At 30.8% G+C, this 23,474-nt stretch overlaps 1 protein-coding gene across 1 annotated transcript in view; it reads left to right on the plus strand.

The window, feature by feature from the left end:
• LOC136986633 (glycine receptor subunit alpha-2-like) overlaps positions 1–23,474 on the plus strand; it is a 60,707-nt gene that overhangs the window by 20,902 nt on the left and 16,331 nt on the right. Inside the window, exon 5 of the mRNA XM_067284219.1 lies at positions 22,094–22,176. Within this exon, the coding sequence (XP_067140320.1) occupies positions 22,094–22,176 (83 nt within the window). The remainder of the gene's footprint in view (positions 1–22,093; positions 22,177–23,474) is intronic.

Consider the following 23,474-nt stretch of genomic DNA (forward strand, 5'->3'; position numbering starts at 1 on the left):
GTTTGTGTTCAAGTTGCAGAATAAGCACCGGCACGGTTTCATAAACACTACAATAAGAGTTTTATATTTATTTGTTTTTCATCAGTACTCCTAAGAGAACAATGCAATCATAATTTATGAACAATTTTCAATGCTCGTTATACCATTTCTATCATCAATTTCCTTGGTAAATATAAACATAATAATAATAATAATAATAATTAAAAATTATATTGTGATTAGAAATATATTCTCTCGATTTTGTATCTTACCCCTGTACATCGTACTTCTCCTGATAACAATAGAGTCATCCCAGTTATCTATCTAACTCCGTTCCCTTTATATTCTTCTATTCTCTCTTAGAATTAAAAAGATTATGTCTAAGATAGTGTAACTTTAATAAATGTTCATCACATCTTATTACGATAACAGAATATGAAGATAATTGGCTAAATATATTTTTCAAAACTATTTATTTTAATTTGAAAAAATTAAATACGGGAAGAAGGAACCAATATTTATTTTAAATTTAAAAAATATGTTGTTATTTTCTATGCTATTCAGCAGCATCATTATGGTACGTTTGGTTACGACAACGCGACATGTGGGCAATCTGCCGAGGGGGATGCCTCCCGCGAGGACTTTTATGGAAAATTAGCCCCTATTTAGGTGTTTATCACCTAAATAGGAGCAGTTTTTTAAATAAAATCCCCTCAGCAGACTGCCTACTTTGCCGTATACAAACTATAATACTGTACAAAACTTTTGGTATCATCCAGCGTGGTCTGATCCCCCGCATCCTTACTGATGCTACTTTTCCAAATTACAGAATTTTAAACTGATGTATCAGATTTCTTTTATTTTTTAATAGGAAAATGAATGTAAAACGAGATTTTCTAATATCCAAAGCAAGATTTAGACTTTATATCGTAATTCAGAAGTTACGAAATTTAGAATTATTAAGAAAAATCATTAAAATTGTTATCTTATATCTTCGAATCTTTCATTACTTTAAAAGGGAAAGTTAAGTTGTAGATCGTTAAACGTTAAGCACTGCACTTATATTTTTTACATTTTAATTAAGTAGAGATTCGAATTTTATTCGTTTTAACTTACTTTTTTTTATCTAAAATTAATGAATTTATTTTTTCCGAATTATTCTAAATTTAATTACTAGTTATTAAACAGTTTTTACACTAATAATTAAATTTATGTTGGAACGAAAAGCAGAAGAAATGAGAAGAATCAAGGCTTTTGACGTCAAGATACAAATACAGAGTGGCCCAAAACTTACTTAACCATTATAAGAGAGTGATTCTTTTCCTAACAGAGTTTACAAAAGTCGATAAATATTTGAGATTCTACCCGATTGATCCGTCCTATCTGTGTTTAGAGGGTTACAGTTTTTATTTAAAATAAGAATAAATAAAACCTTACACCTATATAAAACTAACACCTAAGAGACATAAGATAAAGATTGGATTGGATTGGATTGATTGAAGGCTATCCTCCAAGGAGAGATTCTTACTGAGAGAGGACTATCTATAGGAAGCTGGCCTCTATTTAAGTGTTAGACATGGGCAGAAAACACGGAAAACACTCGGCCAGTCTGTTGGAGAGGCGCGAACCCACGACTATTAGTGTTCAGTGTTGTTATTTAATAGGTTATTAGAGGAGATCTGTACCAGATAGAGATTTTTTAACAAGCATATAACTGTAGAAACGAAATTTTTCAGCTAATTCTAGATCAATCTGTCGGATCTAAAAGTAAAATTGTTTTATTTGTAATATTAATATAAACAAGATGTTACTTTCCAACCAGTCAATTCCAGAAAGTTTCTTAATTAAAATGATTTTTCGTCGTTAATTTATCTTATTCAGTCTTATTTAATATAAAAAATTCTTCCAAATGATATTCTGCATAAATTTATTTATTTTATTATACTTTTGAACTTTATTAATGTGACACGAAACTTATAAAAATTTCAATTTAGCTTGATTAGGCATTACATAAAATTACATTTATTTGATTAAATATAAGGCAAATAACTGTCATATAATAAATTTGTTAATAAAGTTAAAAATCTTAGTTTTTCTATGAATTAATTCAAAATCTAAGAGGATAAATTAATTTGTTTCGATGTATAATATTTATCTAAAATTAAATTTAAATGAGAATATAACGAATGTTGACATTAGTAATAGGAAGAAAAATCGATTTGTCATACGAAAATTATTAATGAATTTTTATTAACAGAACTTAGCACCTCGTTTAGGTGTTAGAAAACCTGGAAATCTCAAAGCGACCAGCCAGGCATGAACTCACGATTAGTGCTTAATGGTGTTATCAACTGATGGGCCTTCCTGCATAGGTATAATAAAAGAGCTGTTAACTAATATTCTAGGTATTTACATTATCGTGACATGAGTGTGTAATGTATTTTGCAGCCATTTTGTTATATAACAATAGTAATACCTTATACGCATACTCTTATGAATGCAAGATGCATTCATAAGCTATCTAAACAGAGCATTTTCCCAAAATTACTGTAATTAAATTTATTTTCTGGATTAAGGTTTATATACAATATTATATAACGTAATTAGTTGCTATAATCACTGCCTTGAGCCTAGTTAAAGTGCTCATTAAGGTGACACCGCATAAATGAATACGATGCAGTCCATATTTAATGCTTTTAAAATTTGATCTTTCTCTCCGTCTCTCTCTTCTCTCTTTTCCACTCCTCTATTGCTTTTAAAAAAAGCTCATTCTAGTTCCTTAAATATCGAAAATAATGCTTTCTATCTATTCCATAGGTCTACTACTGCAAGTAAGTGACAAGCAAGTATATTTAGATTTGCATTCTGTATAGTGACTAACGCAGTAAATGATTCCAAATTGGCTGCTAGGTATATCTAGGTACTCTAGTCTAACTTACTTCCGAAAATTTTAAGATTTCTCGAATTTAAACCCGGGTTTCCCATAGTGAAAACTTTGCCTCAATCGTCCAATTCCTCTAATATTTTCTTTCTTCTTCTATCTTCCTTACTTTTTCATGGTTCTGTCTCATCTCTTGAGAAAACTTACAACCGAAGATGTTCCTAAAGATGATAAGTTTTCCAAAAAACGGTTAGCATATCATTAATAAACTAGAAATAATTTACAACATAGAACAAAGTGGAAGACAATAAGCACAAAAACACTTAAACGACACGCAAAAAAGCCAAACATTGCTTATAAGAATTTCCTTTACAAAGCTTATATACTTTAGAAAATGGGATTATGCTATATATAATTTGCTTAAAATTTTAAAATATTGCGTAAAAATTGCTTTTAACTATACATTTTCAATTAAATTTTATGCTGATATATTGATACACTTCAACCTCACAACAACGGACATTCATGTTTACGTACGTGGCATTCGTTCAGAGGTTAGGCTGTATTTTTTTTTTTTTTTAAATTTTAATCGAATTATTATTATCATTATCATTTTTCATATTTAAAACTAAAGAATATAAAAATAATCTTTTAAACTATATTAAAAACATTTCCTTAACTTAAATAATCAATAAAATTAAAAAATTATATACTTTCATATAATTAATTATTTAGATATATGCAGTAACTTACGAATTATTTTAAATTTTAAATTTATAAAAGAAAGAAATAATTTTATACACTCGATAAAAAGAACTTTTAAAACTTTAAAATATACAAAATTAAATTTTTCGAATAAATTTATTATACTATCTCATCATTTCGAATTTAAGAAGCAGGGTAAACCTTAAAGAAAATAAGTTTTTTTTCAGAGAAAAATTGCGCTTTATTTTTAATAATATATTTAAGAAACTTTCTGACTACTAAAGATGGAATTTTCAAGAAGAAAATCGGGCAATAATTAGAAATAAGTGCTATTTAACGTTTTTATTGCTTAATAAATGATTTTACTGGTGTACTTAAAAGAAAATACAATTAATAAAAGGTGTAAAAGGAACAGAACATTATCAAAGTTTTATTACACGAAGCGACAAAAAAATACTTCGACTTAAAATGCCCAATGTTTTTGGACCCATCAGTGGCCGAGTAGTTAATATAACTAAAGTTAGTGGTGGGTTGCGCCTGGTCACGTGGTATTTTCCGGGTTTTCTTCGCGTGTATAACACGTAAATTCGTTTGGAAAGTTCTAAGAGAAATCTTTTTTTGGCAGATCGCCCATGCTGCATTCGATCAAACTAAACCCAAATTTAAGTTGAGAAAACGTGAAAAAAAAAAAAAATTGCATCTGAATATAAAATTTTAAGAAACTTGTTTTTATAGTCTAAAAACAGACATTTCTTTACTTTTAAAAAGTAATTTTTATATTACTTTCTTCGTCTCAGGATTATTGATATTTTTTATTTTTAATATACATTTCAATGACAATTTTTATACTTGATATAAAACTTTCTTTCATAAATTCTATTTTATGATTTCAAATATAAATCAGTTAAAATTTATACCATAAAAGTACAAAGGTTATTTCAGATTTTTGTCAAAAATTTCAATATAAAACGACAGAACGTTTCGAAATATTCCGATTTTAGTATTATAGATGAAGATTTAAGTGTGAAATAATAATATTTATACGCCCTTTACAGATCATAAAATATATTTTAATGTTAAAGTTTTATATAGTTTTTTAATATATATATATAATTATTGACATATTTACGGAGTATAGAATTTATATATTTATTTTCATGGGTGTTTTTGTTTTGTTTTGTTTTTAAATTGTCGTTTAAATATAGATGAAACATAGTGTAAATAAGGTAGCCATTTTGAATTGCGAAAAGATTAATTAATGTAAAAGATTGTTATATAAATTGTACTAAAATATCAATATAATTAATAATCTGATAGATTCGTGCTTTGAATAATGCAGATCGAGAACGTGGGTGTATGTAAATGGTTGAGTTTACAAATAAAACAAAACCCATCAATACAAGCCAACTGTCATGTAGATTGAGAAAATGGAGTATGTAATGGAATGGTGTAACAGATTTATGGCTATAAACAAAAAAAAAACCATCTTATAACACTATTAAGAGAATTTTCATAAAGTATTTTTGGTTAATGTTACCTTAGGTTCCGAGATTGCGGTGGTGGGATTTTTTTCCCTACGTCGGCGTCCGCGACGGGGAAAAATTTTTTCCCTAGACTCGTGACGTCGACGCCCTCGAGAATTTTTTTCCCCGGTCGGTTTCGACCCCGACTTCCATGTTGCCGAGTATCCTGTAACCTCGAAACGGCGACGGTGTGTGTAAATTTGCGACGGTAGAGGGAGCCTTTTCGTGACGTCGTGCGAGAGTAATATCGGCGGGAAATTCATAGTGGTGTTACGCGCGAATATGCAAATGCTCGATCTGTGACGTGATTTCTGTTCGTTTCAATGCAATTTTATGCAAATTGACTACGAGTTGGAAACGTGTGCTGCCGTGTTTTGCGATTTGGATTATGACTCGTGTTTTTTTTTCGTGACGATTTTTCGTTTTCAAATTAACTCTTATCGGATAATAATTGTGGTTAATATTTCTTCTTGCATTAGTAAGTATTCTTTTTTTTTATTTTTACAATTTTTAGCTAAACGTTAGACGAACCTGTAACTAGAAATTAAGGATAGGCTGTGTTTTTTTCCCCACTATTCCAACCTCCCCTCGTTTAGTTATTACCGATTGTGTGGAAATGAGCGGTTCGGTCGATTTGATTTGCAACGACGAATTTCGGTCGAAATGCACTTCCCGTGATTTTTACAAGTCGATGGAAGACGACCGTTTGGAGTTAGGTGTACCTCCCTTTGTCGATAGCGCATTTAAATTTGCTGTGAAATTAGGCATACAGCCGACTGATTCCGTTTGCATTGATTGTGATTCCTGGCCCTCCAGAAAACCAGGCGAGAGATTTCCAACTTTTGCCCAACACTTAAGCAACACTTGTCCGGGCAGGGAAAAGTGCCGATTTGGCTCCAGCCCGAAACCGTTCCCGCAGCGCCTGCGACGATTACGAAAAAGAAAGCTAACAAGAAGAAGGGAAAGATACCAAAAAGCAGCATAGTAATACTAATTCAAAAGAAGGAAAACGCCAACCGACCAATAAAAGGGCGGCCGAAGCGAAAACAACAGCGAATAAAAGAACTTCACCGAACGAAAATCCGGAGTTTAGCGAAACCGGCAAAAAATTGGATCGAAAAGGAAAGAAACAAAGGAAGAAGTAGTCGAACTCCATCGAAAAGTGAGTAAAAAATTACTTTTTCCCTTTTTTTTAATTTTTTTTCATTTCGGTTAAAATCCGCGGATTCTGCATAGCATTTCAAGATGGCGGCCGGTCGCGTGGCCATCTTGAATCGCAGGGAAAAAATTTTTCCCCGGCGCGGTCGCCGACGTAGGGAAAAAATCCCTACGTCCCCATCTCGGAACCTAAGGTAACATTAACCGTATTTTTAGTGTTTTTCTTGAAGCTTCTTGTCCTTTACTTGTTGTGTTTCTTAAAATATATAATCTTATACAGGAAAGTATTTTACAGATATGAACGAATATTCTTTTAATAGTCTTTAGCTTTCTTTTTTTTGTTATTAGAAATAAGTGCACCACTCCTATGGGAGTATATAACACTAAGGATACATAAACCAAAATAATGAAATTAGTATTCGGCTTTTAGTGAAAACTAAAATGTAAAGAAACTACAAATTAGAAATTATGAATAGTCTTCACTTCCATATTTTTTTAATATAATTGTAAAAAGCATCAAACAGTGGCTTCTGAACAAGCTTATCCAGTGGACATGGCCACCTGAAACTATGCGTAAAGATTTCTAATTTCAGAATAAGTCTATCTTGATCGTGAATTGGACAATGATATATGGCCGACGGTGTCAGGGTTTACTGTAGAGCAAAAGCAAAAGGCAGTTTCTGCCCGGTGATACATCGCCAGGTAGCTTCAAAAATTACCATGCTCAGTAAGTAGTTGAGCAGTAGCAAACGTAATATCTCTAAGTGACGATGTGAACCTGCAATCAACACTAGGAAAATAAAGTCTTGTTATTCTACCAGTTTTACTGCTCAACCATTGCTGGTTCCACTTCTGCATAGCGTTGACATGAATATAATTTTTAAAGCTGCTACGTGAGAGAGGGATGAGAGTATAGTCCAAGTCAGTGTGTCCTTTGCAGCTGACTTAGCCTCAAAGTCGGCTTTTTCATTTCCTTGTATGCCAGTATGGCCAGGAACAAAAATAAAAGTTATCTTATTAACATGATTTTTAATATGGTGCTGGATATACGTGATTTTGTTGCTATTGCAATTGAGATTTAATAGGGCTTTTAGGACAGACTGAGAGTCACTGTAAATGTTGATAAAAAGAGTTTTGTTAGGTAGTGAAGTTGCCCACTGAACAGCTTGGTATACAGCATCATCTTCAGCTTGATGGAGGTATGTGGGGGGTATCTGTACCTTTTAACATATTTTGGGCAAAATATGTTAGTTTGCAGGAAGACAGACACTTGAGACAACATGAAGGGGTCTTTGAACTCATCTAAGTAGATATTAATGTCAGCATGGTTATCCAAGGAGGAAGCAGATGACACCAGATGCACCCTGGGGATAACCCTGCTTACAGGATGATGATCACAGTTAGTAGGGTAATTGCAGTGTGGAAGCATGTGAACAGCCGTAGATAGGAATAGAGACCGTTGTTGAACCTTGATGTTTATGGTTCTGATGTAGTAGTTTAGAACTTTTTCTTCAATACATAGTGGCAAAGGAAGGAGCTCTGCTAGTATCAGAGAGGCATTTGTAGAAACAGTTCTGCAGCACTTTGAAATTCTGATAGCAAACTGTCTTTGAAGAGAGAGTAATTTACTTGCTATTGAATGTTTACTAGTTACATGACTTCAGCTAGAGGCCGCGTAAAGTAGCATTTGTTATATTGTCCCTTTATATAGAGTTTTACAAGCTTTATGATTTAGTCCCCAAATTCATCTAGCACATTTTATCAGCATGTTGTTTATTTTCAAGATATAATCAGTATGATAACTTTGTGTGAGTTTAGTATCAAGAATTACTCCCAGGTACTTTTTCCGATCTATCTATTCGATTTAATCACCATTTAATAAAACCTTGGGGTATGAAAATTTGTATTTGTTGGTGAAAAGCATGGCTTTGGTCTTATAAGTACAGAATTGTAGTTTATTAAGATAGGCCCATTCGGAAGCTATACTCAACATTTCGTTTAGCTTACTTTCCAAAAAAGCAGTGTCCCTATGCTGACACACAATGACAAGGTCGTTGGCATAGGCTTGTACACTTATTGCCTTGTCACGTTTGGTTTTCAGAAAGGAGCTTACCGCCAGGTTTCATAAGAAAGAAGATAAGACACTACCTTGAGGGCAAGATTTAGTTAGGAGTTTTTTAACAGAGTGATCATGGTAAGATAGATTTATTTTCCTATTAGTTAAAAAAGAGAAGACCAACTTAACAAAATAGATAGGACAATCTAGTTGGGAGAGCTCGTTGATAATGCTTGGGTGCCAGCAGTTGTCAAAGGCTCCTTTAATATCCAAAAATATAGCAGCGGTATAAACTTCGTTATTCAAGCCTTCTATAATGTCTGTGAAGCCATAGATGGCATATTCAGCACTTCTGCTTTTTCTGAAGCCAGATTGGATTGGGTCTAGCCAGTGATGCGTATTAGCATGCCACTCGAGTCGGCCCAAAATCTTTTTTTTTTCAAAAAGTTACCTATTACTGGAAGAAGGCTAATTTGTCTATACTGTTTGGAGGGGTTGGTATTTTCAGTCTTTGGCTTTTTGATAAGGATGACATTAGCAATTTTCCACTGGTCAGGAAAGTAAGAAAGTCTTAGGCAGCAATTGTACAGACTGAGTAAAAATGGCTCCAAAAGGTTGAAACAAACCTGTAGCATTTTGGCATAGATCTCACCTCTTGGAGCCTTATGAGGTCCCATAGAGAAAATTGTTTTCTTGAGTTCGAAAGTGAAGAAATAATAATCTATTTAGTTGGAGCTGAACACAGTCACTTTGACAGTTTTTTCTGATAGATTTATGTTTAGAGAATTCATCTGTGGTATTATCTCCAGGAAAAAGTTGTGCAGCCAGGGCTGATAAAGCAGATTTGATATCATAACTTTGATGGATGTTATCTATGGGTGCGAGAAGTGTAAGATCCGTGTTGTTCCTATTTGAAAGCCTATAAACGTTTTTCCATAGATTAAGATTTCTCTCTGTATAGCAATAGTTTTGCCAGGATTTCAGATTTTCTGACTCCATTTCTCTGATGTATTTCTTTTTTGCTGACCTTTATTCAGTTTCTTGATTGACTCTCAATTGGAGATTTTTCTGCCTTTGAAATTTGCGCCTAAGAGAATTGACCTGTTTTCTCAGAGATGTTAATGTTGGGGTCCACCACGGCACAGCCTTCTTTAGAGGGACTTTCCTAGGAAAGGCTTTTTCTACTACACTTTTCAAAATGTTATTTAGCTTTGACACCCATTTATCAATTTCTTGTTCAGTTTTAAGATAGGTTAGTGTACTTAAATTATTCAGTTCTTCTTGAATTAGACCATAAAACATTTGCCAGTTTGCCTTTTTTAGGTTGAAGGAGTTACTTTTTGTAAGGCAAAGCCTGTGTTGCTGTTAAATGCAGAGATTGCTCTGTGATCAGATAGCATCTCCTGTTCAACCAGAGACCAACCTGTGATCTTTTTAGCCAGAAAGGAGCCAGTGATATCAGTTAAATCAATCCAACTTTTGCTTAGAATAGTCATAAGTTGGATCACTTGGCTTATTTATAACAGTACCTCTGCTATTTTCTATGATATCATCCAAAATGAATTTCTGGCATTGGAGTCAACACCAATCAGCAGCCTATTCAACTTGACGCCATCTGGCAATCTATATACCTCTTTAGCTGTAGACTATTCTTTAAGAAATGTAAATATTTTTTAAATGTTTATTTTTGTCCCAAAAGGGTCTCGACTGTCGATTTTTACTTTCCAGGCTGTTGTATATAACAGAGAGAAAGTATGTCAATCAATCAAATAATGACCCCCCCCCGAAGATTTGGAAATGTTTTTGGGGCTATAAACAATATTGAAGAGCCAGTATGTTAGCGTAATGATACGTAAATAAAATTTGATTACTGTTTTTTGCTTTTATAAATATCACGAGATCATAATCTTCATTTGTAAGATCAGAGTGGGTGCCAAGTGTCGAGTTACGTGTTGAGAATATCACGCGGCACCCATTCAGTGAGGACACGTGACATTCGCAACACTTGATTAGTAACAAGTGTTATTATTCGAAATTTCTTCTATATAATTAAGCTGATCTTCTAAAGTTGCTGTAAGTCAAGAGTTGTCTTGTTCGTTTCGTTTGTTGCAAGGAAAAGAAAAACGTTAAATTTAAAATAAGCAGCTTGGTTTACTTGTATCGATAACTAAATTTTTTGAATAAAGTTCATTGATCAATTTCTCCAGTCAAATTAGAGAATATCATTATTCCTGACGTAGACTTTATCTTATCAATACGTTGTCTTTTAATTCTGCTCTCAAATCAATGTTTTTTTTTTTCCTAAGAGCCTGATAACATTCCTAATTGACCGTAATTGAAAAGTTAAACTACAGAAAGTCTCCTTCATCAATTTAAAGAGCTCAGTTCAAACTGCATCACAGGTAACTTGACGTATTGATTTAAAATAGTCACGAAGACTCGAAGGAGCAGCCATTTTTTAAGGAACTTTTTCAGTTTTTGACAAAAATGCATAGAAAATAAATCTTCCAAACATCGATTGTCTCCGAATAACGGCCACTTTCTTATGTTTCTGATGCGATGTTTACATTAACACGCTTTCATAATAGCGAACACAGTTTGAATTACTTCTTTCAAAGATTTTTCGTTTCGAATCCGTAACACTTTCTTATGGCACGACTTCTTTAGTTTGCTCTTTTCACCGTGAAGGCATTAAGAGGGCCTTGCTTAGCAATACTGTTGACAGAAACTGAGAAACGGGCCGTACATCCTTGACGTTGAAAAATTCCGGGGAAGTTACTCGCTCAAATTCGATCCTGGAACTCTAGAGTGGTAGACTGACTTCTTAACTGTCTCTCGGCCGTCAGAAAAACTGTATTAGAAATGATCGGATTCATTTTCTGGCCAGCTTCCAGCTCCTTGAGAGGTCAGCGATGCTCCCTTTGCATATCAAAAGATACAGCTTCAGGTTTAGGAGAAAGGAACAAAGGACTATGATTAGATTCTATTCCCTAACATAATATAATCTTTATTCAAATTTAGGAGCTAATTTCAAGTAATAAGAATGTAAAATTAATATTTTAAATTTCCATCACGACAGTAAACCTTCCATCGTGAACAAAAAAACACGCAAGAAAACACGGAGACCGGTTACACCCATCCAAAATGTCCTAAATCGAAAATGATGAACGATATTCGTATTTTTAATGTTTTTCCTATAATAGAAACTGCCATTCGATCGAATTCAGATGTCTAATCGATCACTTCATTTGGGTTCTCCTGGGTGTAATTGGGATAATTATTTCACTCGATGAACAAACTAGCTAAATAACTTGACCTCGTCAACTAATTTCAACTTTTACTATTACTTAATTTTTTTTTGTGGAAAGTAATACAATTTCATCATTAAATTGATAAAAAAATACTGATTCTTCTAAATAAGTAAGACCATTTTTATCTTAAATATTTTTATTTCCAATTTATATTTTTAATCTGTTAAATAATAATTAAAATTTTAAGATATTTTCTAAATTTTTCCATTGTTGATATAATTTGAATAAGTAAAATTCCTTGCTAATTTCATTATTTTATATTAAAAATAACATTTATTTTAATATATAATTGTATAATATATAATATATTATTATATATATAATAATATAATATATATCGTCTCAAACGAAACGTCATATTAACATTATATTATTGTTAATGTTAATCCCATCTGTTTCAAAACACTTGTCTTCAGATGCAGCAAGTACAGTACCTTCAATAGTCCTTTGGAAACTTTTTAAAATTGTCTTTGTGATATCCTTTAGTGCATTGTTACGTCTCTTTCATTGTTTTCAATTGTTGAAAATTGTTCTTTCAGAGAGTTCTTCAACTTAGAAATGAGACACTCGATGATAACATCATGCGATTTTTTCTTCTTCTCTAAGTTGAAGAATCAGCTGAAAGATTTGATCTGATGAATCTGTTGAGTTTTCGCGAAGTTTTAACGCAAAATTTGATAGCTCTTGTGTTACTTTTGTGATGGAATCGACAAATACGTTGTTGGCACGATTATTTGGCACACGAAGAATGAAACAAGTTGCAACAAAGTCTTATCGTGTTCTAGATCAATCAAATGACAAGCTGCAAGAGTTATAGAGAACGGATATTATATCTATCGTTACAATGCTTCCTCTGTAACTCTAGCTACTATTTTTTTTTTAATAAGCCTCGTTACTTTCACGTATTTGAGTTCATAAGTTATCGTATAAAATACATTTGTTTTAACCAATATTTTTACTTATTATTTATTTATAATAAAAATTTATTAGCTGATAATATTTTAAAAATTAATTATCACATTTTATATTGATTTTAAATCGGAGTTTTAAGGCTTTAAATGCAGTAAAATTTTAAAAAAAATATGTAATTAATTCTCTTATTTCTATAATCTGTTCAATAAAATTTGATTTAACAGCTATTATGTCTTTTGTTTTAAACAGAATTTCATAAAATTCAGTGTTAAACACTAAACTTTTAAAGAAAGATGTATTATAAAGATTCATCAAAAGATAAAAGAATTAAAATATGGTTTCCGCTTTTAAGATTAGTTTAAATTTTACATAATAATAGTGTCATAAGCAGTATGGAGTGCTGTATCTTTATAAAAATTTGAATATAATAATATAGAAATTAGATAGAACGTACTCTCACTTTATGGCATTGGACTTATGAAAAATGGTAAAACGAGACTATCAGAGATTCATCATAGCTTTTCAGGAACCAGTTAAAGAGAATCCCAAAAGATAGTTTACAACTTCAAACTTTTATATCATGGCTTTTAATTGACATATAAGTTCGAACTATTTTTTAATTAATACACCAACTGAAAAAGGTTTTTTTTTGCGCCGACTCCACTTCAATATATGGTTAACAGAAAAAATCGAGGGAGTTTAATCTCAGGAGACCTAGAAGGTCAAGCAATTGTGCCACCTCTACCAATCCAATGTGCTGGAAAAAGTTTGGAGATCATCTCCCACAAATGACCTCTTAATGTGGTGGGTGTACCGTCGTGCTGGAAAAATACCGTCAGTCAATTGCGGTATCAGGTACAGCTGCAGCTTGTCCAGATAATTTGTAACAGTAATTATGTCTTCGGCAAAAAAAAAAGAATGGTCCGATAATGCGGTCGCCAAACAAACATCTCTATTACTTAAATAGGGGCCAGTTTCTCATAGAAAGTCCTCGTTCTTGTGTTGCCTCGTGTCACTCCATTCCACTAATTAAAGAAGAAATTTAACTGTAGAGATATCAATATAATAATATAATAAATTAAAAAGAATCGTTCCTTAATAATGAAATAAATTTAATTAATTTATTTAATATTTCTGTATGATAACATTAATTTAATCTTCACAGATTACACGCCAGAACTGTTTTTAATTTCATTTATTTTATGCTTTGTTTATGCAAGAAACATGTTTATTAATTAAAGTCTTAATAATAAAATATAATAAAATTGGAGAGAGATTTATAAACTAAATTATTGATTTGTAATCAAAGAATTAAATTAATAACTTCTAAGGAAAAAAAAGCGGCCGAGTGGATAAAACTACTGACAGTTGGTCGCGGGTTCGGCACTCATCAACGAGGTTGGTCAGATGATTTTCCGGGGTTTTTTGACGTTAATACTTAAACAGAGAACAGGTTTCTATAGAAAATCCTCTCGTGAGTACCCCCTTTGAAAATCGCCCTTATGTTGCGTTATCTTATCCATCGATGGTACAATCTTCCAAAATTGCAATTGAATGGACTCAAATAAGTGAGATGAGAAGGAAATCAAAGAGAATATGGCCCAATACATTTATACAAGATTTTGGTATTGATTGTTATGTAGTGGGACAACGTTGCAACAAACCGTATAGACTGGAAAATATTTATTGTGCTGTGTGTCCAGTTGCACACGCGTAACTAATACTGTCCAACAAGCGTGATTCGACACAGAAAATTGTATAATTCGCATATACGCGAGTGGACAAAGCTCGTTTGACTATTTAGCTATTATTATGAGATTTAGATAAGACTTGGGAGCTTAAAATGAATTAATATATTATACTAACGGAAGTGTTTGATACACCGATGAGTAGATACTGTTAAAGGATCGATAGAGGTAATGATTGCATGAAACCTTCAGGAGGCCTTACAATATTTTAAGATCATCGACATCAATTTAATACAGAATTTAAACTGTTAATAACTTAACAAATAAATTTTAACAGCATTTTAACTGAAATTTTTGTGTTTTTAATATTTTAGATGGTCGTATATTTGTTTTCTCGTGTCTTCACAAGAATATTTTCGTTCTGGGGATTTATTTCTCGTTTTCTTTGTTGAATGGTCCAACACTCGAACCACTGGTCATGCATAGCTTGTGCCAGACACCAGCTCTGCATGACCAATGGTGCATGGTTACTGGTTTGCGACTGACAAAAAGGTTCTTAAGACCAAAAATATCACTGTAACATATTGCAAATTCGTTTTTCGTGTTCATTATCTGCACTCTTGCTTTTCATTGAAACGTGAGTTATCATGAACTCGGATTAGAGAGATAATTGAAATAATTGTTAAAATAATTGTCATATTTGTCGAGAGAGAAAAGACGTTTCTTTATTCTTAATTTTGTTAACTGTTGCCTAAAGAAGTTGATTTTCTACGGTTAAGAGGATTTAGTGTAACGTTCTGAAGCTATATTTTCGTTTTGGATTTGCATAAATTTTGAAAATCTTGTCTATTTTTAAATGTTTTGTTGTTTTAACATTGCAAAAGTTATATCTTATTTTTCGTAAAGTAAAATTACTCTTTTCTTTTTCTTTCTACAGCTTTATACTATTGATTTACACGTGTTTATCCCACTTACTTTCTTTATTTTTCATATTTTTGAATGTTTTTTGTGACAATTCGTTGAATTTTGGATAAATAAGTTTAATCTTTGTAATTTCATTTAACTTTATTATTATTTTTTTAAAGAATTCTTTGTCTGTATTCTTATCAGTGACCGATTGGATAAAACCACTGAACACTGGCAGTGATTCGTGGCTCGTTACTATAGCGTAAAATTATTATCGTTTGAAATACTTCACTTTAGCGCCACACACTAATTAGAGCTATTTCAGAATTGAACATCTAGTAGCGCTGAATCGAGGTTTGGTTGTATATAATTATAATAAGAATAACGAGCTTTGCCTTAATCTGAACAATCAAAGCTCTTAACATTAAAAAGTGAGTCTTCGGAAGAATCCTTCGATTTTTCATCATTCTTTGATTACAGGGGATTTTTATCCTGCATTTTATACTATGCTGTTAGATGCAAACATTTTACAGTATATTGTATGAATATTATAGACAAAAAAGTATTGTATTTTAAAAGGGCTATGGGATAAACAACATTCTTGGAATTCCCAGAGTTATTGAAAACAATAAGGAGCACTCCCAAGAGATAAACAATACACTATCTCTTCAGTGTTATTTATCTTTTATTGTCTTCAAAATATGCTTCTAAGCAATTTTGAAAGTTTAGAAAGAATAATGTGAATCAATGAATTTTGATGCTAAGGGAATATTATTTTTATATCCCTTTTTTTCCTGTATAAAGCTTTCTCGCCATAATCACAAGTTATTATATAACTAGCACGAAAATTATGGATTGAGAATGAACACAAGTCAAAATATATTGCCAAAGAGGTAATTTAGATTGAAACAGATGAACTAAAAGGAGGAAATAAATTTAAATATCTTGATGCGTAACAGTAGCAAATGAGGAGCGAGGAAAGTAATAGTAACTTCAAATTTAGTTGCGTATGATTGTCAGAATACAGGAAAAAAACCACACTCGGTATTGGTGCAAAGTGTGGAAACATCTGGAACAGCGATTTAGTAAACGAGGTGGGAAAGAAGAAAAAAAATCTATATGTACAGTACATGAGATGGATTTTCTTGAGAAGTTATGGGAAATTATAGATAATGGAAATAATCGATGAAGTAGATTAGGAATAGTCTTGTGGTGTAGCCATATAATAAAAATGAAAGACTGGGGAAAGCGTAGGAACCACTAAATACTAATTTGGTCTCAGGTTCGAGTCTCGTCAACGAGCTGGGTTTTCTTCACTCGTGTAACAACAAAATAAGAGCCAGTTTTTGATAGAAAGTCTTTCATGGAGGCATTCCCCTTGACAGATCGCCCATATGTTGCGTTACTTTATTTCATCAATCCTACAATCCCTCACAAACCTGTAAAGAGTTGAAATAGATTGCTCCAGAAAGAAAAGAAAGGCAGAGTTAGATTGAAAATTTTATATAAGGCAGTGAAAGCAGGGATTTAAAAAAGAATCATTGGCAAAATGGGAAGAAGATGTAAATGGCAGAAGTTATAAAATAACTTCATTAGACCTGTATATAAATTTCTGGTATAAATCTCTTATTAAATATGAAACCATTATGGTAAATTTTTGCAAAAATCTGGGAGGTTAATTAGATAATTGGAATTACGATTATGTGTTCTACTTAAAATATGATAATCATTGTGATAATTGGTTAAAGATGTAGGAATATAAGTTAATAAATCATTGATAAATGTTTTTCTCGATGTAGAGGACTGCTTAAATTCATGACAAATTACTGTGTACACGTGACACTTGTAACTAGTCTCACGTCGTCACAGATATTTCTATTATCATTTTATTTAACAGAACTCGTTTATCAAATAATAAAAAATATCAACTCTTTAGTAACTTGATGATAAATATTCTCATCGATTTTTTTAAATTAAAACAGTAAATGTCTGACAACGTGGACAATATTTGTCAGACAAAATGATTTACTAAATCTTCATTTTAAAGACCCCAATTTTACTTACTATCAATAGTATGTAAATTATGCAACAGATTGGTTCCACTGTATTTGTTTTAAATCAAATTCTAAATAAATAAAGTAGTAAGCTTCTTCGACTTTTCAACACCCCTATTTTTAATAATAAGTTACACCCATTATACGTCATCACATTTCTTCGTAGTATCGTCTTCACGAGAACAGACAGTATATAAATTTTGCCTCTTTTATTGTTTAAAAATTGTTGGGCTGGAATTTTCAATTTGTGGACCTATATAAATCCCTACTGGTGTTCGTCTGTTGTGTATCTGTCCTTCTTTAATCTCAAGACAAATGAAAATCGAGAGCAGATATGTAAAACTTTGGGGATGAGGCTCCAATTTACTATATATAAACTTCGGTCTGGATCTGAAGTTACGTGATTTTTTCAATTAAAATACGATTAAATTGCATCCCGGCATTTTGACGACATTGCAATAATTACTTGCTCATTTTTGTTAAAATATCATTAAAATAAAAGTACATTAAAGGATATTATTGTTTTTATTTAATATAAAAGATAATTTTCCTTGAAAATAAAATAGAAATTGTTTATACTAATAAATATTAAGGCCATTCTAACCATCGTAAAACAGAATAATCGATGAATAATTTGTATAATGTGGAATCGAATATTCACTATTCTATAGTACTAAATCTGATATAATAGCCAATAAAATTTTAATAATTATGTAAATTTAATTTGTCTACCTAATAAAATTTCAAAATATTGAAAGAAATGATTATTTGGGGAATAAAGGAAAAGAAATTTTTGAAAATTTTAAGCTTATTGACTATTAGCGGGTATAATTTAGCATTAGAATATGTAAATTTTATATTATTAATTTTTGTGGTTTTTTTTGTTTTATATTTATGTACAAGAAACTGGCTATAAAATTTCTTATTAAATAGTGTGTAGGTTGGATTGTTCTGTTTGTTTATGGCAACATGACATGCTTCCCTGGAAGGCTTGCTATGGGAAACTGGCCCTTATTTAGGAGCTACCAACGTAAAGAAAACTGGAAAACTCCACGTGTCACCCGTTGGCCAGGAGCGAACCCACGACTCAACTGCCAGTGTTTAGTGGTTTTATTCACTTGCGCTGTACGTTTGATAAATTATATCAAAAATTGGCTTCTTCGCTAAGAATTTTCATTGAAAGTTTTCTGAAAATAAATTTATTTATCGATTTCTGAACTTTCTAACAAGAATGAAGAAGATGTATTATCATCTATTTTCTCGGCAACTATGTCAAATGGTAAAGTCTGTAATTGAATTAAAAAAATACATAAAGATTTTCTACCTCATCTCAGATCTTTCTCAATAATTCTTGATTTGTTCTCATAAACTCCTTGAGAGAAATTTGATTTAATTAATTTAGTAAGTAATATGGAGTCGTGGTTTTTCTTTGTTACATACGAGTGGCCGAGTGGATAAAACCATTGAATACTGGTGGTTAATCGCGGGTTTGCTTTCCCAAACGGAACGTTATGTGGAATTTCCCAGGTTTTCTTCACGTGTTTAACACCTAAATAGGGACGGACTAGGAGGCACCCTTCCTTGCCAGATTTTCCATTCGTTGCGTTGCCTTAATCTTTTAATCCAAATCAATCGATTTTTCTTTGTGTACAAAATTTATATATTTTTATTTTAATATTTTATGATTTACGCAATTTTTACATGTTAAACAACTATAAAGAATATATGAAATTATATTCAAAATATAATTAAAGTATACATAGACGATTGAACTTATCACTTAAAATTTATATACATACACTCTGCCATATCAAATGGTTATGGACATGATATTAATCACATAATAAACCGATATACTATTATCTTTTATTGTGTAATTATAATTAGGATTTTCTGAAAAAATTATTAATAATATTGCAAGTGATATGGGCGATCTGCCATTTTCTGTGGGAGAAACTAGCCCCTATTTAGGTGCTAGACACGTGAAGAACACCCGGAATTCCACGCGGTTAAAACGTTTGTTAGGTACGAACCGTCGACTAACCACCGCTTTTCAGTGATTTTATGCACTCTATCACTGGTGGGCACAACAATGCAAATGGAGTGAGGTAATTCACCATTCTTTAAGTTTTTTTTTTAGCAGTAACACTTAATCTGATTTGCACGCAAACCAAGTTAAAAAAGTACTTATCTGGGTAAAATGTTTTCTTTAATCAAACTTCTTAAATCTTTTTTATTTAAACCGATATTTTTTTTAAAAAGATGTTAAATTTAAATGTATAATTATGTCCGTTTTTTGCTCTGTGTAAATCCCTAAGCTAGACTTAATCTTTTTTAAATTAACGGATAATGTTAATTCTTTATATACAATATAAGTGATTAAGTTAGTCTAGAATAAACATGAGGATATGAAATGATTTTACTCCCTTAAATAAAAAAAAAGTTAACGATATTATTATTATTATTATTATTATAAAAGAAATATATTTTATTTAAATAATAATAATGGACAAGAACAGATTAATGAAATTTATATTCATAATATTTTAAAAAATGTTTAGTGGACAATACTTGTAATGTAATTTCCAAATATCTGCCATTGTATCCACTTCCATTTTCGAGAATTTTGGAAAAGATTAAAAAAAGAATTAAATTTTTAACTCTATCTGATGGAAGGATTGCGTGAGTAACCAAAGAGGTGAAAATTAGCCTGAAAGACAGGCAGGAAAGCATTAACATCTACAATAAAATTATTCTGTATATTCGTTATAAACATGTTAGATTATACTCCTTTAACTAGATATAATTACACCAATAAAAAAATAATAATAATTTAAAAAGAGAAAAACTATCCTTTTGAATTTAATTAATAACTATATTGAAAGATAAAGTTTACTAACTTGACGCCATTTTTCTTTGTGTTCAATCTCATTATAAAGTAGAGCACTCTCATCAGTTACAATGAAAGGTGATAGCATCGTAAAATGTTCTATAAAAATTTGAAAAATGTAGTTATTATATAACAAAATTCTATTATTACTTTTTATTCTTTGCCGTTGATGTCATCATGATTACATATTTTAAACTCTATCTAACTACAAAGAATCTTTCTGAAGAGCCGAGAAGAAAAAAAAATAACTTTTATATTATGCAAATTTAATATAAAACTTTTACAACGACTTTATAAGTTTAGAAAATATTTTTAACTTAATATAAGTTAAAATTTTCTTTTTCTTAATTATGTTTAAAGTGATTTACTCTTTAACAAATTAAAATGACATGTTTAATTTACGTTTAACTAATATTTTTATTATTTTTTTCTGTCTTGTAAGTTTAGGATATTAAAAAGTTATTTTAAGAGGTTAGAGACAGGTTTTATTAAGTTTTAAAAGTAATTAATTTGTTTGTTTACGGATAAAAAACTCGTAATTTTATTTTATTTTATTTTTAGATTTGTGCATTCCACAGCTGAATTTACCTATAAACTACAATACTTCTTAGGGCGTGGGGCCTTAAAAACATTTTTTAAGGCCCCACGCCCTAAGAAGTATTGTAGTTTATTACTTTGTGAAGGGGAAGTGCTTTTAGATTCATCAGTCATCAAGCGGTTCGTACTACAGTCCTTTAGTCAGTATGTTTACGTAGTAAACCAAGAAAATTTTAAATAGTTACAAACAAGTTTTAATTTGAAACAATTTTTATCATTGAATAATTAACAAACAAAAGTTTATTTCTATATTTCATTTTCCTCTTTATGTACTAAGCGTGTTTTTCAAGAGAAGTGTAAACAGAATTCATTTCTCTTGTATTTTTGTTAAAGAAACCAAACAAAATTCATTAAAATTCTGAATTTTTCAAACTCATAAATTAATTAATGTATGCTGTATGTTGTTTTTTTTTAATCCTACAGTTAAATTAAATTAAAGTATCAATGAGAGAGTTTAGTTTATTTAGAGATTGTCAACGATTTCAATCGACTCTTGAAACTATTAAATTAGAAATTCGAGTCAACAAATTCAGATTGTCTATTCTTATTTCTTTCCTCGTTTCTAAATGAGAATTAATTAAACTTATTTTTCTACTTTATCTTTCTTCTATAGATTTGTTTTTAAAAATCTCAATGTTACTAAAGTTTATTTGAACGTCTAACAACTTGAATGTCTATTGAATAAATACATCATCATCATTCCTTTATTCATATAAATAATTTTTCTTTACTGTACCATTAGCAGAATATTACGTATTTGTTGCTGCCATGGTCGAAAATATGTGTTAAAGGGTTCGTGATGGGCCCACCCATTATCAGATCAAATTTTCTTAGTGGACCACAATTCTTCTAGACATCTGGGTCCTGCTGGTCCCTTATGATAAAATGTCATAGGGTCATTTAGTCCAAACCTTTCTCGACTTCAGAGAAGACCACTCTTAAACGGGGTCTCTTAAATTTCTATATATTAAACTTAATTACTGTATAAGATTTTTTAACATAAGTTCAAGTATTCTTGACCTCTTCTACTTTTTCGACACTTTATGTCCCTCTTTCCACGTGGTTTATATTCAAAACTTGATGACAATAAAATTAGTGAAAACGTGAATAAAAATGCCGTATAATTAACTAAATTAATTAAAATAAACAGCTAAATGTTCGCAATTTCGTTTCTATAATTGTTATCTGACTTTTGTACATTCGATTTAATTCATTTTAATCGTCAATAAACCCCAGAAATCTTTCTTTAAAACATAAGTTGTACTTCTGTAACGAAACAATTCGAATTTTTCAATTTAAATTTAATATTTATATAATTTAATAATTTAATTTTTAATAAATAATACATTATAGAGATAAGTTATTAATATTTATAAAATATTTAAATTATTATCAAAATTTTGTTCTAATTAATTATAATTAACTATTTTCAGATTAAAATTAACGTTTTCTTGTATGATGGATCTGTATCGTTTTCCTTTGGATTCTCAAATTTGTACAATTGAATTGGCATCCTGTAAGTAAAAAATGAATATTTTTAATATAAAATATTTAAAATAGAATTAAATTTAATGCTAAAACATAGTGAAATGATGGAATTAATTACGAATTTGTTTAAAATTTTAATCAGTTAAATACAATGTTTAAGAATTGCAATGATGCCGTTTCTACAAGCAAGGATTCATACGCTTCTAATGAAGAGATAATCAAATTTTCTCTTCATTAGAATTAATTGGGCATGAATTATCTCCTACCGAGTTAACAAATATAAACAATATCCCGTGTTTTCGATTAATTAACAAATCTACGTGATTCTTACATTGTTTATATTTAACCTTATCTTACAGATATTAAATAATTATCACCGCCATTTAGAAAAATTGATGAGGACGTCAAATATTTTCTTTTAATTTTAATAATTTTTTAATAATTAGTTTGCTTAGATATCTATCATCTGTTAGTCCTATAGAGAACAGAGTTAACAGAGGGCAATTTGGCTTGATGCCTCACATTTTCGGATCCCTCAAATTTTTAACGCTATTGGGCTTATTAAACATTCTGTCCCTTGACATATGAGTAGAGTGCATTTAAAGTTGGACAAATTAGGTAATTGTTTAGGGCCCGAATCTTAGAAGCACCCCTCACTCGCTTCCTTTCTTCAGCCTAGAACTTTGAGTAGTCTTTATCTTCTAACAATAATATAAGTAATGTATAAATAGTGAGAGTGAAAGATTCTTCAAGTGAGGTCCAGTAGTAAATTTAACAAGTAGAAATGTAAAATTTTGGGGCCCTAGATTGCAGTTTATGTCTATGCCTTTTTGTAGGGCATAAAACGCAGATGTGGGAGAGATTTCTCTATTATACTGTATAAAGTGTAAAAGAAACACTAGGCCTATGTGCAGGCTCCAGAATATGTTTAAGATGCATTATTTTAATTAAATTTGTTTATTGTTCTCTATATAGATAAATTTTCCAGTTTGTAATTTAAGAAATGCAAATGAAGATACGATATAACGTAATTTTATAAAGTGCTAAAATGTAAGTTAACAGACTGCGTATCATTGGAAACAGGCTCAATTAGAATTATCACAGTGATTTATAGTATAGATTATTGTTCATTTTACTGTTGTATGTTAACAATAAAATGTAAGTTCAGATTCTGTAACGCTATGCTGATTTTCATTTATCTAACGATATGCTTAATTCTTCTACCGCTATTTTTTTATATAAACCCCCCAAAAACGATTATTTTTTTATAATTCGTGCTTAAATAAATGTTAGAGGTGTTTACAGAAGAAGGATACAAAAATAAAA

The sequence above is a fragment of the Centruroides vittatus genome, unplaced genomic scaffold (assembly GCF_030686945.1).
Source record: "Centruroides vittatus isolate TY-2023 unplaced genomic scaffold, ASM3068694v2 contig_1215, whole genome shotgun sequence".
NCBI classification, from domain to species: Eukaryota; Metazoa; Arthropoda; class Arachnida; order Scorpiones; family Buthidae; genus Centruroides; species Centruroides vittatus.